The following is a 14506-nucleotide window of genomic DNA, read 5'->3' as shown; positions in this document are numbered from 1 at the left end:
CAGAGGCTCTACAGTGGAAAGGATAAACTGCACCAAGTTGTGTTACACATCACGGAGGACGTCTTCTGGACCCCCAACACCAGCTCTCTGGTCAGGAGATCCCAGCAACAACTGCACTTCCTGCGGTGGGTGAAGCAGGCCCCCACCCATCCTCACCACCTTCTGCACAGTAACTATTGACCTAACTAGTCCTCATCGTCTGGTATGGAATCTGAAACGCCGCTAATCGCAAAGCTCTACAAAGAATTCTGCAGACAGTTGAGAAAATGTCTCTCTCTTGTCCATCCAAGAGGTTTTCCACACACGCTCTGTTTGGAAGGCCTCCAACATTGTGGAGGACCTCTCTCACCCGTCACACATGCTTTTAGTTCCTCTATCATCTGGCAGGAGGTTCAGAAGCATCCATACAAAGACTACCAGGCTGTACAACAGCTTCTTCCCTCAGGCTGTCAGATGGTTGAACTCACTGCTGCACCCATATTCTTGTTTCAACCTGGTCCCCACCCCCCTGTTTTACCCCACTTGTACTCCCATTCAAACCAAGTGAACACCGGACTGTATTTCTTTCTCTTTAGATTTTTATTTATTTATCAACTTTTAGCTATTTTCAACTAAGATTTATGAATCTAAAAATATATGACAACTTTGCACATTGTACTTTTTTTCCTCTCATTGTTATGTGTTTTGTCTTGTCATACAGTTGTGTCCACTCTTGAGAATTGTTTTTAATGACCATAATGTCTAATTGTAGGTCTTGGGAGAAATGCTATTTCATCCTACTGTAGTATACCTATACTGTGTAGAGTTGGGACGACAAAGCTGACCTGAGCCTGGGACAGACATCAGCATAATATATCCCTAGCAGGAATTCTAGCTAGACAGAAAGGGAGGTGAATTGATAGACTGGCTCGTAGATTAGCTCTTACCACTTTGTTTACTGCCCTGTTTGTGTTTAGCTGTGCTTGTTGTTCCTTTCCCTAAAGGTTTACTGTCAGCGATAAGTGGTTCTGAGTGATAACATGGTAATAGGCAAATCCATAAGGATGTTGTTCTGTTGTCCCTGTGTGTGTGTGTGTGTGTGTGTGTGTATCATTATGTGCCATCAGGATTCTTTTGACCGCTCTCTTTTCTCCCTGTTCCAGCCGGGCCGGCACCACGACGGCCCGCCTCACAACGGACCCTCTGCCGGCTCAACCCATGGCTCCTCCGCCGCCAAACCCCCGGTGAGCCACCCGCACCCCCACCACACCTCGCACCCCACCCTGGGCCCTGCGGCCACCCAGCAGCAGCAGCCGCATCCCCACACACCGCATCCTGGTGTCCCTGCCCCGAGGCCCCCCCAAGGCCCACCCGCCTCGGCCCCGGGACCCAACGCTCCGCCTCAGGGCCGCTCGCCACAGAGGGAGCCCCAGAGAGTGTCCCACGAGCAGTTCAGAGCGGCGCTGCAGATGGTGGTGGACCCGGGCGACCCGCGTACATACCTGGACCACTACATAAAGATAGGGGAGGGCTCCACGGGCATAGTGTGCATCGCCACAGTGAAGAGCACGGGCAAGCTGGTGGCAGTCAAAAAGATGGACCTGAGGAAACAGCAGCGCAGAGAACTCCTCTTCAACGAGGTATGAAATTCTGGGCTGTACATGTCACAACTAGGGCTGCAACTATCCATCTTCTTGGTGGTTATTCCATTGATGAATTTTTTTTTATCAATCGATTCATCAAGAATCTTAAAAAAAAAAATATATATATATAAACCAACGCAAAAAAATGCAAATGAGTTTTTATATTCGATTAAATTGATTGACCACTTTTTTTAAGCACTGAAGTCCTATTTTATACTTTGCCGTACACTGGTGTCTCGCGAACATAGCCCTGATCTACACAAATCTGACGGGTCAGTACTCGGGTTGGCCAATCAGCAAAGCCAGTGCCCATACCCCTCCCCCTCCCAAACACGGAGATTCAGTGTGTCCTCCGCAGACCAGCGGACAGACATGCAGAATTTCGTGTTTTTTCTTCGGTCCTCTAAAACTGTTGGTCCGACTCAATTACGTCTCGGCACTGCACACACCTGGGTCATATAATGGGACACACGCACACACACACGCCAAGATTTAGGCCGTTCGTGCCCAAGATAGAGAAAAAAAGACAGTTACACAGGTTTTGTGAATGAATAGATAGACAGCCTTGACGTAGATGTCTTTTCTTTTGGTTTTACTCAATGCAGTGGCATAAATGTATGTGTTATGTAATGATGAAACCAACAGGTGGTGATCATGCGGGACTATCACCACGACAACGTGGTAGAGATGTACAACAGCTACCTGGTAGGAGACGAGCTCTGGGTGGTCATGGAGTTCCTGGAGGGAGGGGCCCTGACTGACATCGTCACTCACACCAGGTGAGTAGGCTTGGGATCCTTTAGGATTTATTCGATTCCGATTCCTTAACGGTTCCCTTTAACCAGTGTTGATTTTGACAGCAAATTTTTATTTAGTTTTTATGGTCCTTGAAATTAAAAGGTTTGAGAACCAATTGGTATTGTAATTGTGTAGCAGACATGAATCCACATCTCTGACAGTGTGATAAAACCGGTTCCGGAAACTGTTTCAAATGTGACGGAACCGACTCCGGTTCTGGATCCCAACCCCACAGGCGCGAGAGAAATGTTACACATACATATCTGTCATGTTACATTCAGGCACTGTTATTTGTGCCTTACAAATGACACAGTAACATCTTAATGTAGCTTTGATAATTTAACTCTTATTTCACTGTGTAAGAGTACTAAGAACACACATAAATGTACTGTAGATATAAAACATGAAACAAAGTCAACATGTCACAGTATTAAGAGTTAACCTTGGTTAACTCTTATATATCAGTATACGGTCAGTATACTGTTCATTTAAACGTATCTATTTAAAAAAAATATATATCAAATAAAATAAACGTATCTATTTGACAGTGGATTGGTCAGTTGTAATGACATTTTCTTTGTCTTATTTCTGCACACTATTCATCTTGAGAGGAGATCTGTTACCACTGCTTTCCCCCTTTACCTCTCATCCTTGTGTGGCAGCTGTGTAGCATGTTAGCACCACAAGAGGGCAGTATTGTTTGGTGTTTTCGCCATTGGTGTTGAAACTACTACTGGTCTCCTGGTGGTTCAGCCCAGTGCAGTGGCTCTCCAACATTTTCATGCCAAGAACCCCCAAAATGATGGGTATTTGGCTGCGGACACCCATTTGAAAAGGTGTTGTGTCAACATTATTAATCATTTTCCAACATTTGTTAAAAATATTTTGAGAATAACCGATCAACACACTAAGCTGTTTTCAGCGAAAGCATTTGGTGTAGTAAAAAGGAGGGAAGTAATAGACTCCTTGTGGACCCCGGTCAACAAAGTATATGGATCACCGGACCCCATTTTGAGAACCATTTGAGTTATATGGACCCCATGATCCTGGTGGACTGGAACCCGGGTTTGAATCAGATCCCCATCTTGTCTCGCATGTCTCTCCTCTATCTCTGCCCTTGGTTTCCTGTCTCTGTACACTGACCTATCCAGTGGTGGAAAGTAACTAAGTACATGTACTCAAGTACTTATTTGTACTACTCTACTACATCTCAGAGGCAAATATTGTACTTTTACTCCACTACAACTATGTGAAAACTTTAGTTGCTTTGCAGATATAAATTATTACATTATGAAACATTAACCACAGGGGTCATCAATGTGTCCGTACACGGACAAACGTGTCCGTGGCAAGACTTGTCCGTGTCCGCTGCGAATCTTTGATTAAAACCATAAACTGTATAAAAGAGATGGACAAAGACAGACCGCTGGTTTCTACAGAACCGAAAATGAGGCCGATTGTTCAGGAATTTGAAATCTGCCATCTTAATATAAGCCCAAAAGCACGTCGGGAACAGGAACCGGAAAACAATCCCCAAAGAATGCTATTGGTTGGGTAGCTTGTCAATCGAGAGCGGGGGCGGGGAATGAATGCTATTGGTTGTGTAGCTTGTCAATCAAATCATCCCGCCCCTCTTAGAGAATAACCTACTTTATCGTCAATTTTAGAATAAATGGGACCATAATTTAGCAAAACGCATATCATGATGATTGAAAGGAGACTTTAAACTAGCGACTGGAAGCATATAGAATTTATGACAATTTCTATTAAGGTAAGAAGATAGTCTAAAGTTTGTCAAAAACCCATCCGTTAGAATACATTCTTTCTGACACCCGCAGGGGTAAAACAGCGAAGCTACAGGCCATTCATATGAACTGTCTCTTCCGTATTGGAGTCAATGTAAAAATCTCAAACTGGCCCCTTGATTAAAACATGTTATTACTAGAGCCAGTATACAGTGGCTGACTCGCCAGTCTCCAGGTTTTCTTCAGAATTGATAGGACACGTATTTAATTAATGCAGAAATACCAGTGGTGTAAAGTAACAGTATTGTAAGTACAAGTACTTACAATACTTGTGTACGTTATTTGAGTTTGGAGCCTATTCATCACTACTTTCACTGTAACTTCAATACATTTAAAATATGAAAATTATTCTTTTACTCTTCTATCATTGGACACCTCGTTACTCAAATCAATATAATTGCAAGTCTGTCATCATCTAGATATTGGATTATCCACACTGTTCATATTAACAGGCACTCTCATCAAGACAAGATGCCTGCTGTCCATTGTTGTATGCTGGTGATGTATAAAATAGCTTTAAAGTGGTTACACTGATTTTGATGCTATTAAGCAGTTTTGCTAGGGACCCCCTGGAACCCACTCAAAGACCCCTGGGGGTCCCCAGACCCCACTTTGAGAACCAAACAAAAAAGATCTTCCATGCCAATGAATGATCTGATTTTAACTTAGTTTAATAGGATAAGAGCTGGGTTTCCGAAATGTCCTTTGACATTAACACTCTAATAAAGACACTGCCAAACAGGTATTCAAACCTTATTAAACCAGTTACCAAACAGTGGCGGATGTGCCTAATGACTGGGCCTTTTAAGCTTAGATATTATAATGACTGGTGGTTGATGTCAATATGACAATTCTTCTCGCTGTCTCTGATTGTCTTTAATGCTTTGAAAGGTTCAAAGCCATCAGTTCAATCTAGAAAGAAGAAGAAAGTGAAGCAGAAATTAGACATAAGTACAGAGATGGCCATGGAAATAATAATAATAAACTTGACTTTTAAAGCAATTTTTGAAACTGGGTAACATTGCTCCATCTACGCCTTCCCTCTCAGCTTTCCTACTTAATATCTTAATAAAATAAAATAAACTACTAGGAATGAGGACTAATAACTCTCCCTCCATCGTGTCTACTGGACTAGTATACTGTACATTAGGGCTGTGTTTCTGGTAATATTATTGACCACTCATTTTGTATGTCCGTGGCAAACATTTTGTTTGTTGAAAATGTCCATCACAAGCCGGCATGTTGATGACCCCTGATTAACCACTTTAGCCATATTATATACCTCTACAACGCGTCGCGAGCTAGTAGATCTGCTATTTTCGAACATTTTAGTACTTTTACTTTTGGTACTTTAAGTACATTTGGATACCAATACTTTTGTACTTTAACTCAAGTACATTTTGAATTCCGGACTTTTACTTATAACAGAGTACTTCTACATTGCAGTATTGACACTTTTACTACCTCTACATTACAGTATTGATACTTTTACTTAAGTAAAACATTTGAGTACACTTTCCACCACTGGACCTACCTGAAATAAAGCGTAAAATAAATAAAAGCGTATACCAATCTCTCTTTTTCTTAACTTTTCCCCTCCCCTCCAGGATGAATGAGGAGCAGATCGCCACGGTGTGTCTGTCTGTCCTTAAGGCTCTGTCCGTTCTCCACACCCAGGGAGTGATCCACCGAGACATCAAGAGTGACTCCATCCTTCTCACCCACGATGGGAGGGTATGTACCCTAACTGTACTTTCAAACTACAGCCCCGTGCCCCGAGTTCACCGTGGTCCAAACTATATAAACATGTACCCCACGCTCGCTGTCGTACCCTATAACTGCACACCAAACCACAACCGTGGACCCCAATGTCTCTGCAGCACCTGCTCATGCTGCAGTGAGCGTCTACTCTGTGTTCTACAGTGATGTTAGGTGAGCCTACACTGTCAAATCCTGAGCGTTAAACTCTGAGTGTTCAAAGGTTACATTGGTACGTTTGAGTTACAAAGGGCTAAATTACCATTGATGATTTTACGGAGTATGTTCTTTAATATTTAGAGCTACTATTTTCGGCTGCCTATCGTTTACCTGTTTTCGCAGAATGTTTGCCCGTTTTTACGGAATGTTCACCTCTTTTCGCGGAATGCCTGCCTATTTTAGCAGAATCTACAGCAAATATGACCTGCCCAGACAGTGATGCGAGGGTTCATGTGGTTAACACATGGCTTCACTGTGAGAGCTAGGGGGAGAGGAACTGAGCCTCCACACGCGCGCGCACACACACACACACACACACACACACACACACACACACACACACACACACCTATTTAATCTGAATTTGAAGTTCTCTGAAGTGGGGTGGGAACCACAAACAAGTGACACGCTCATTGTCAGCCCTCTCAGCTGGGTGCAGAGTCACATTTACTGCTTATTGCAGACCTAACCTCAACAGCTGTGACCCTGCTAATGCTGAGCAAGTCGACGTCACAGAACAAGGTTAATTCTAATTTGACTCAGTTATCAGAAACGCTGTCTTCCGCTGCTGCTTTTGTGGCCACAGTGTTGCTTAAGTTGTTTGACTGTGCACAGGCCGGACGTAGCGCTCATGCACATGCACAACTTTGTGACATGGCTGCACAGTTGATCACTAAATAATTGAAACAGTTATGGACTATTTCCAAGTGGCTGCTATTTTTTCTTCAGAGGGAAACATGTTCTATCTAGTCAGGCTCAAAGACAAAGTATTCCAGTGTTGTGGAGAATCTCTGTACAAGTTACATTTCATCATTGATCATATTCAAACAAACCAAAACTCAAGCATGATGAGGTAGACGCTATGTTTCTTGTTTAGATGCTTTTCCCACAGTGTGTGAGTTGACCTAGATATGGAGCGTTCATAGCGTGGAATATAGACAGAGCCCCTGTTTTCTGTGAATTAGATATGAAATGACCATATCATGTGATGACCATGTCACAAAATAATATAAAGTTGGTTTATAAAGACATGGGACAAGACAAGACGGAGCACTCTGCTCTCGTGAGAGTAATACGGTGTAACATCATTTTAGTAGTCTTTTTGGGGACACCTCTCGAAACCATATTGAGTGTGAGCGTGAGTGTCGGGGGCAGGCGATTTTCTTTTTACCCCTTTTTCTTTTGTATTACGGCTAAGTCTCAGGGTTTTGCCCCACCACCATGGAAACTTCGTCACGCAAATGTGACGGTCATCCCTTCCATGCCCTGGCTCCTGCCTTCTCTCTCCTCTGTCCCCATCCTCCTTCATCCCCTCATCCACCAACCCCCTCTTCCCTATCGTCCCCTCGCCCCTCACATCATGCCTGTTCATCCTCTCACCCCTTCATCCCCAGTGTTTCCCCTATATGCATTCAGCAGCTTGCTGATGCTGAAATATGATCGCTGGCTGAATTTGTATTTACTTTCTTTTTTTGGTAATTTTCTGGTCATTTTGTACTTTGTGTCCCTGGGTCGCACTCACCCACAGATTAAGATCAGCGTTTTTTGGTGCACGACACGGCACACAACCAACTAGAAATCAGGCATAAACTTGCTGAAATGTAGAGTTTCAACTTCCTTGGTGGCTGGTATGATGGTTTTGGCCCTGGGGCTGGGCTCCAGTTCTGCCTGTGGTTTGGTCTACATGGGGAAATGGTCTCGATCAAGCTTAGTTTCTCATTAACCCATTAACTGCCAGAGGTATTTTCATATTTTTTTAGCCAGTGCCAGAGTTTTTCATTGAAAAAAAATAAGTACTCAGGAGCCGAGATACAGATTTTTTTTGTTTTAATTTAACAAGGAAGTGGATAGGAGTCTAGATCTTTGAAAAATCATATCTCCTTGGTCTTTGGGTCAAATTGAAAAAAAAAAAAAATTAACTTTTTTTTTTTAAGTTCACGTAGATCTACGCGATTGGCAGTGAATCAGTTAATAGAGCGTGTGTGTGTGTGTGTGTGTGTGTCTGTTTGTTTCTTTGTGTGTGAAGGTAGCGATTTACATATAAGGCCATAAATGCAGTGCTAGGAGGAGTTCCTGGCAAAACCACCAGATGTCTTTGAAAATGTGATAAGGTCTACACTGAGGTTAAGGGTTGGGGCTAGCTAGGCTCAAAATCAGCTTATATGGGGAAATTATAACAACATTTAACAGCTTATCTATATACATATGTCAATGAGAGGTGCATGTTGTGTCTGCGTGTGCATATAGTATGTATATCCTCCATTTCTCATTGTTACGCTTTGTGCTTACCAGTGTTCAGACACTGGTAAGCTCTGTCTAGCCACCCTCCATGCAGAGAGAGGCTTTCTCAGAAATGTAAGATGGTGCCCACCCAGGATTCTATGACTCACACCAGTCAGCTGGCAGTTACAGATGTTTTATATTTGCTCAAACTCAGCGGTTAGTCTCACAGCGCTTCAGAAGTGTTAATGCATTATCCACATAATGTCCCAGTGGTACTATATGTTGTGACGGTGTATATGAACAACTCTCTCCTCCTCTCTCCCTCTGTCAATTTTGAACTCCCCACCACCATCTGCAGGTGAAGCTGTCAGACTTTGGATTCTGTGCCCAGGTTTCTAAAGAGGTACAGAGGAGAAAGTCTCTGGTGGGAACGCCCTATTGGATGGCACCAGAACTCATCTCCAGACTGCCCTATGGTCCAGAGGTAAGGCATGCATGCACACTCAGTCTTTCACACACAAGAGACGCATTCTGACTTTTCTGTGTGTTTTGGAAAGCCAGGACGGTTGAACTAGTTGAATTCTGACACAACCCCTCCTCCTCCCTCTTCATCGTGTCCAGGTGGACATCTGGTCTCTGGGCGTCATGGTGATTGAGATGGTGGACGGCGAGCCACCGTACTTCAACGAGCCGCCGCTCAAAGCCATGAAGATGATCAGAGACAACCTGCCCCCAAAACTCAAGAACCTACACAAGGTACGACAAACGGAACACCACACACTTTTGATTGATTGATTAAAAACTGTATCAACACGTTTACACAGAGGTACAGTAATGAAACTTTTCTAAAAGGATTACACAAAAAGCCCCAGGGGGGGCTTGTTTCTATTGTGGTGCGCCGTGTGAGTTTGTAGATCGTTTTTTGGTGCACGACCAAGTTTGAATACCCCTTTAGAGTCTAAATCACTTGCATACTGTATGTAATAAAGGTAATTGCAAAATAATATAATATCTTTAATTATATATACATTATCATATACTAATTTCGAGGGAACACACTGGAACAGCTCGGACTACTTTTTTATTAATAAAGCTAATTTTTCATTAACACATTCCATGCCAGAGTTTAATATCATAATGTACTCACCAGTGCCAGCGTTTTATTGTTGTTTTTTTGTTTTTTTCATGTCGCCACAGACCTCGCTAAATCCGTTAAAAGTGCGCGTTCATTTGGTTCTAAACACACAGGGGATCTGTGTGAGACGAGCAGTGAAGACCGCTTCGCTTTGCAATTCGCCATCTTGAAGCTACAGCGGTGAATGCTAAACAGCGATCAGCGATGAGAAAAACAACAACCGAGATAATCGACTTTTAGGTTTAGTTTTAGACAGGAAGCGGATACGATCGGAAAAACCGGAACCCGGATAATTCCGTTTCCGGTGGTGCTACAATGAAATGTGTCGTACCGGAAGTGAAAAAAGTGCAATGTGAACTTAAAAAAAAAAAAAAAAAAAAAAAAAAGACCACTTTGCGTAGGTCTACGCGATTGGCAGGCAATGTGTTAATAAAGGTGCTAATAAGACAAATGACTGACGTTTCGATATTACTACATCCTCCTCTGAATCATGACACATGAGAAAGATGTAGTATAACATCGAAACGTCAGTCATTTGTCTTATTAGCATTTGTCTTAAAAAGACTCAAAGTAGCCCGGGCTGCTCCAGTGTGTTCTAACACGTTTACTGCCACTGTGTCCCTCTCCTGTGACTCACTGGACCTGCCTTAAATTGGCTGAGGCGCTGTAGAACTCAAGTAATTAGGAGGGCTTTTTTTCTCTCTCCTCCCGACTCCTTCTTTCTCAGGTGTCTCCTCTCCTCAAGGGCTTCCTGGACAGGATGTTGGTACGAGACCCCGCCCAGCGGGCCCCGGCCAACGAGCTTCTCAAACACCCCTTCCTGAGCAAGGCCGGCCCACCCTCCTGCATCGTCCCTCTGATGAGACAGAACAGAATGAGATGAGATCCGGCGACCCTGACACCAAGGCCTCCGGACACTAGAGGGCAGTGTCTCCAAGTTCACACAGTAGAGAAGAGAATACCCCTGCATACACACGGAGAGTGGAGGTGTTCGCCTCTGTGCTGAAGCAGTGGCAAAACGCAAAGTGGATGGTCAGGGGGGGTTTCCCTCTGTGGAGCCAGGAGAACACTTACAAAAAGTAGTGCGAGCTCCTGAAGTGCAGGTTTCAAACTCGGGTGTGCTAGGATTATTTTGTATCTCATGTCGATTGCTGAACAATGGGGACGTATTCCCTGTACGAGAGGAAAAAGGGTGGTGTGTGTGTGTGTGTGCGTGTGAGTGTGCACATGTGTGTGCATGCACTCAACGAATGTTTGTGTTAGTGTGACTTACCAGCACTGTTGATGACGGTGTGTTCTGAACCCTCTGCCCCAATGCACGCACAATTGTGCAGACTCAACTTCCAAGCTGTGGGAAGGGAAGCAGGGTGGGGATCCCCAGAGAAGCCACTGGCTGCCTATTTGATTGATTTTTAATGAATTTTTGGTCAACTTTTGTGTTGTAGAAGACCTTTCTGGAAAGAAAAAGAAAAAATATCACTTATGGCTATCTTATGTTCCATTTGCATAACCTGGATTTGAAGTTTGGACTGTTTCTTTGCATCCCTTTGGATGCCTTTATTTGAGCCGGGAGCTTGCAAGCCGATTGGATGATTCAGCGATATGCAGCGGCCTACAAATCTCCGTATTGGACGGTGCCCCCGATTCCCTCGTTACAAAGACCGCTGGAAGAATGGACCCCAGACTCGCGCTATCTCCAGACAACCGGAACTTACTACTGAAGGACAACCTCACTGGTTTCAGAAAGGAGTCATATGAACCTTTTTGTATCCATAGCAACACTAGCTTCCCATTACAGACACCCACTAATTCACAAGGTAAACACTGGAGTTGATTTCTCTTTTAATAGATTATTCTTTTCATTCTTTTAACTTCCTCTTTAGTTTCCTGTGTAAGTATACTGAACATAGAGAGTTCTCAGAGTTATATCAGTTTTGTTGTTCTATTATCTCTATTTTGTGAATTTATTATTTTCTAATTATTTTTCTGCTCTATACAGTGAGATCTAATGATTTTTTTAAAAAGCACTGTCGAAGAGAGATAGAAGCTGCACTCCTGGTTGATTCAACACGTGAAAAATGGAATTAGACGTTTGACTTTGTTTTTTGATCGTTATTTTGTGTGGGTATTTGTAACATTTTAAGAGTCCAGATGAAATCTTTGAGCTTTTAACTCGCATGTCGATGTTTTACGGTGTCATGGTCAAGAGAGCTGTGAGACCCAGTTTCACATCGCCGTGATCCAGAACGCAAAAACTCAAAACGAAAGTAAGAAAAAGAGGACATTGGCCTCTTCTGTTTGAGCAATACTGTCTCCATTCTATGTATTTATGCTTTCCTCTCACAAACATAACATACCCTTTGTGAGTGGTCAGTTGCTAATGTGAGGAAGGGCTCTTTCTGTGCTTCTGTTGTTTACCAGATAACATATTCTCTAGACTACATCCTAATTCAGTTTACTGCACCGTCTGCACGCTGTCACAATTGAAGTGATAATTTAGACACAAGACCATTTCCACAATTTGGAAATTCCAAATTCCAAACTATACAGATAAATCTTTCCAAATCTTGTTTTATCTACCCTCTGTCCCGTGCGTGCACATGTGCGCGGCGCGCCTGTGTGCTGCAGATTGTGTGAATGTACCAGACATACACACTTTAAAAATACAGACATTGTTACAGCTAGATCAACTCTTGACCACTGCAGGCAACAGGTGTTGATACAATGAAAATGCCCACATGGCTTTTTAGCCATGCCCCTCTGCTGTATTGTATTTGGAAATAATGCCTAGTGTTTGATTTAATGTGTTTGGAGTGCCAGATGGGTGGGGATTAGCACACGAGGACAGGTCAGATGGTGTCCGATAATTTGCCACTTGCAGAAAAGTAATATAAAGTGCTTTCCTGTGATTGTCTTAACCCATTAAGACCTGAGGCCGATTCAAAAAATGTTGAAACAGTTTTCTGAAAAACTTATATTCCTATTTCAGCGGTTCTCAAACCTTTCCCTGTCAAGGACCCTCATGTATTTGGCTGCCGACCCCCATCTCAAAATATTTTGTTCCAGGGCCCCCAAGAAGCAAAGATTTGAGTTAAAAATGTTTTAAAATAAATATATATATTCAAAGATTTGAACAAATTTTAACAATAAAAACATAATAGCAGATGTGCAAGCTCATAGCGTGGCCTGAAGTGATGCGACACGCTATGAGCTTGTGTATCTGCTATTTTTTATTAGCCAAAGTATAAAATAATGGTTAAAGTGGTTAAAATCTGAAGTGACACGGATGCTTTCCCGGTTTTAATGGGTTTAAAGTCCTGGCACGCGCTGTACAGTATGCACCCCGCCTGTCTGGGGGAAAAACACCAACATTGTGACCCTATTCTGGATGTTCTAAGAAGCTTTTGCTCTGCAGCTTGTCAAGCTGGAAAACCAGTTTCATTACCGTGGCACAATGTGCCTATTTCTAATTGCACAATGTAGCAATGACAGGAGTGCGTCTAGTCAATTACACACAAAGGTCAAATAATCTTAACCGCAACTACTTTCTTCCCAAGTTCTAGACTTCAGTTTCCATTCCTCTGAGATCTTTCTGTTCTCCTGTTGAAAAAGCATTTATCAACAAGCCAGATTAAATGGGCAACAGCTCCATTTGAAAGTCAATAAAGCATCCTTTTTTATTCTGTGATAAACAACAACTTACTTGGAACTAATATGTGCCGATGCATTGAATCTCAATATACATGTACAGTAGTACCATGCAGGTTAACACAAATGTAAAGAATTATTGGTCTGCAAACATCCATTGTTTGCAGCAGCATTTGTTCTAGGAACAAAAAAATCTAAGCTGCCAGTGACAGCGCTCATCTAGACAAAGAAAGAAACAATTTGATTCATATTTGTAGAAATTAAAAGTACCACACTTACTGTAATCCAAATATAAAAATACAAAGAGCCAGCACACGTGTATATTTCCCTATATACATACTGTAGCGTACTGTAGCACATGATCTCCCTCTCCACTAATACAAATGGCTACCACTAATGTGTGCACAGGGATGTCATTTCGCTTCATGAAAATGGACCATTTTAATCCACCTCCTGTAATGATTGAATGACAGTGAATTGATCATCCTTAAAGAGGACGGATGGCAACCAAAGACAGTGAAGCCTTGGACCAAGGACAGTTGCACTGTTGTATACAAGAGTTGATTTATACCAAGCAAGGTTATCAGTAGCTGTGCTTGATCAAAAATAGACTTGGTTGCTATAACTCCTGTGGTTAACAGTGATCCAGCCAGTGAAGTCATATCATGATGTTTTAGTGTTATTTGCATAAGCTGCTCGTACAGTAGACAATCTAGACATACAGTGCACATGGTTTTTAACTGCTGTATGAAAGTAAACGATAACCTAGAAGCCATTCTTTACTGTGTGTAGAGGTACTCGAATGTTAAGCCCAGTCCACACCAATTCGCAACGCATCGAGTTGAGTTTCAACTTGCAACCACCTGCAAGCACTCGCAACATTATCCCAAAAACCTGGGACCTGCAGCGGGTCAATTTGGACCACTGCAATTTCTGACAAATGGTTGCAAGTTGCAACTCATTGCGAATCATTGGTGTGGACTGGGCTTTACAGACAGTACATGGTGAAACCTAGCCAGCATCCATCAATGTCTTAATCTGTTGTCACAGTACAGACTGTCCTTCGGGCTATTGTCTTCAGGCTAGAATGCAATTCTACAACAGTGTGTACACTATTATGGGTGATTTATGCTTAGTTCCGTGCCAGTGTTGCACACCATACATAGCCAATCTACATGCTGACAAAGCATTGCAGCAGCATGACTTATTGTAAGCTTGTAGATCTGCTATTTTCAGTGCACGACACAGCTCACAACCAAGGCATAAGTTCTTCCGTGTGGTGTGATTGTGCACTGCCA

The 14506-nt window shown here is 42.8% G+C and overlaps 1 protein-coding gene across 3 annotated transcripts in view; it reads left to right on the top strand.

Moving 5' to 3' along the window:
• The window catches only part of pak4 (p21 protein (Cdc42/Rac)-activated kinase 4), a 46535-nt gene extending 33287 nt beyond the window's left edge, over nucleotides 1-13248 (top strand). For all 3 annotated transcript variants that reach the window (XM_080429539.1, XM_080429541.1, XM_080429540.1), the window contains exons 6-11: nucleotides 1143-1619; nucleotides 2268-2401; nucleotides 5833-5959; nucleotides 8784-8909; nucleotides 9047-9181; nucleotides 10288-13248. In XM_080429539.1, coding sequence (XP_080285665.1) covers nucleotides 1143-1619; nucleotides 2268-2401; nucleotides 5833-5959; nucleotides 8784-8909; nucleotides 9047-9181; nucleotides 10288-10443 — 1155 coding nt within the window. In that variant the 3' untranslated portion in view covers nucleotides 10444-13248. The remainder of the gene's footprint in view (nucleotides 1-1142; nucleotides 1620-2267; nucleotides 2402-5832; nucleotides 5960-8783; nucleotides 8910-9046; nucleotides 9182-10287) is intronic.
• Nucleotides 13249-14506: the final 1258 nt, after the last annotated feature.

This window comes from Gymnoscopelus braueri, assembly GCF_963280865.1.
Source record: "Gymnoscopelus braueri genome assembly, chromosome: 5".
Taxonomy (NCBI): domain Eukaryota; kingdom Metazoa; phylum Chordata; class Actinopteri; order Myctophiformes; family Myctophidae; genus Gymnoscopelus; species Gymnoscopelus braueri.
The sequence above is the reverse complement of the archived record's forward strand: the minus strand, read 5'-3'. Positions and strand labels throughout refer to the sequence as shown.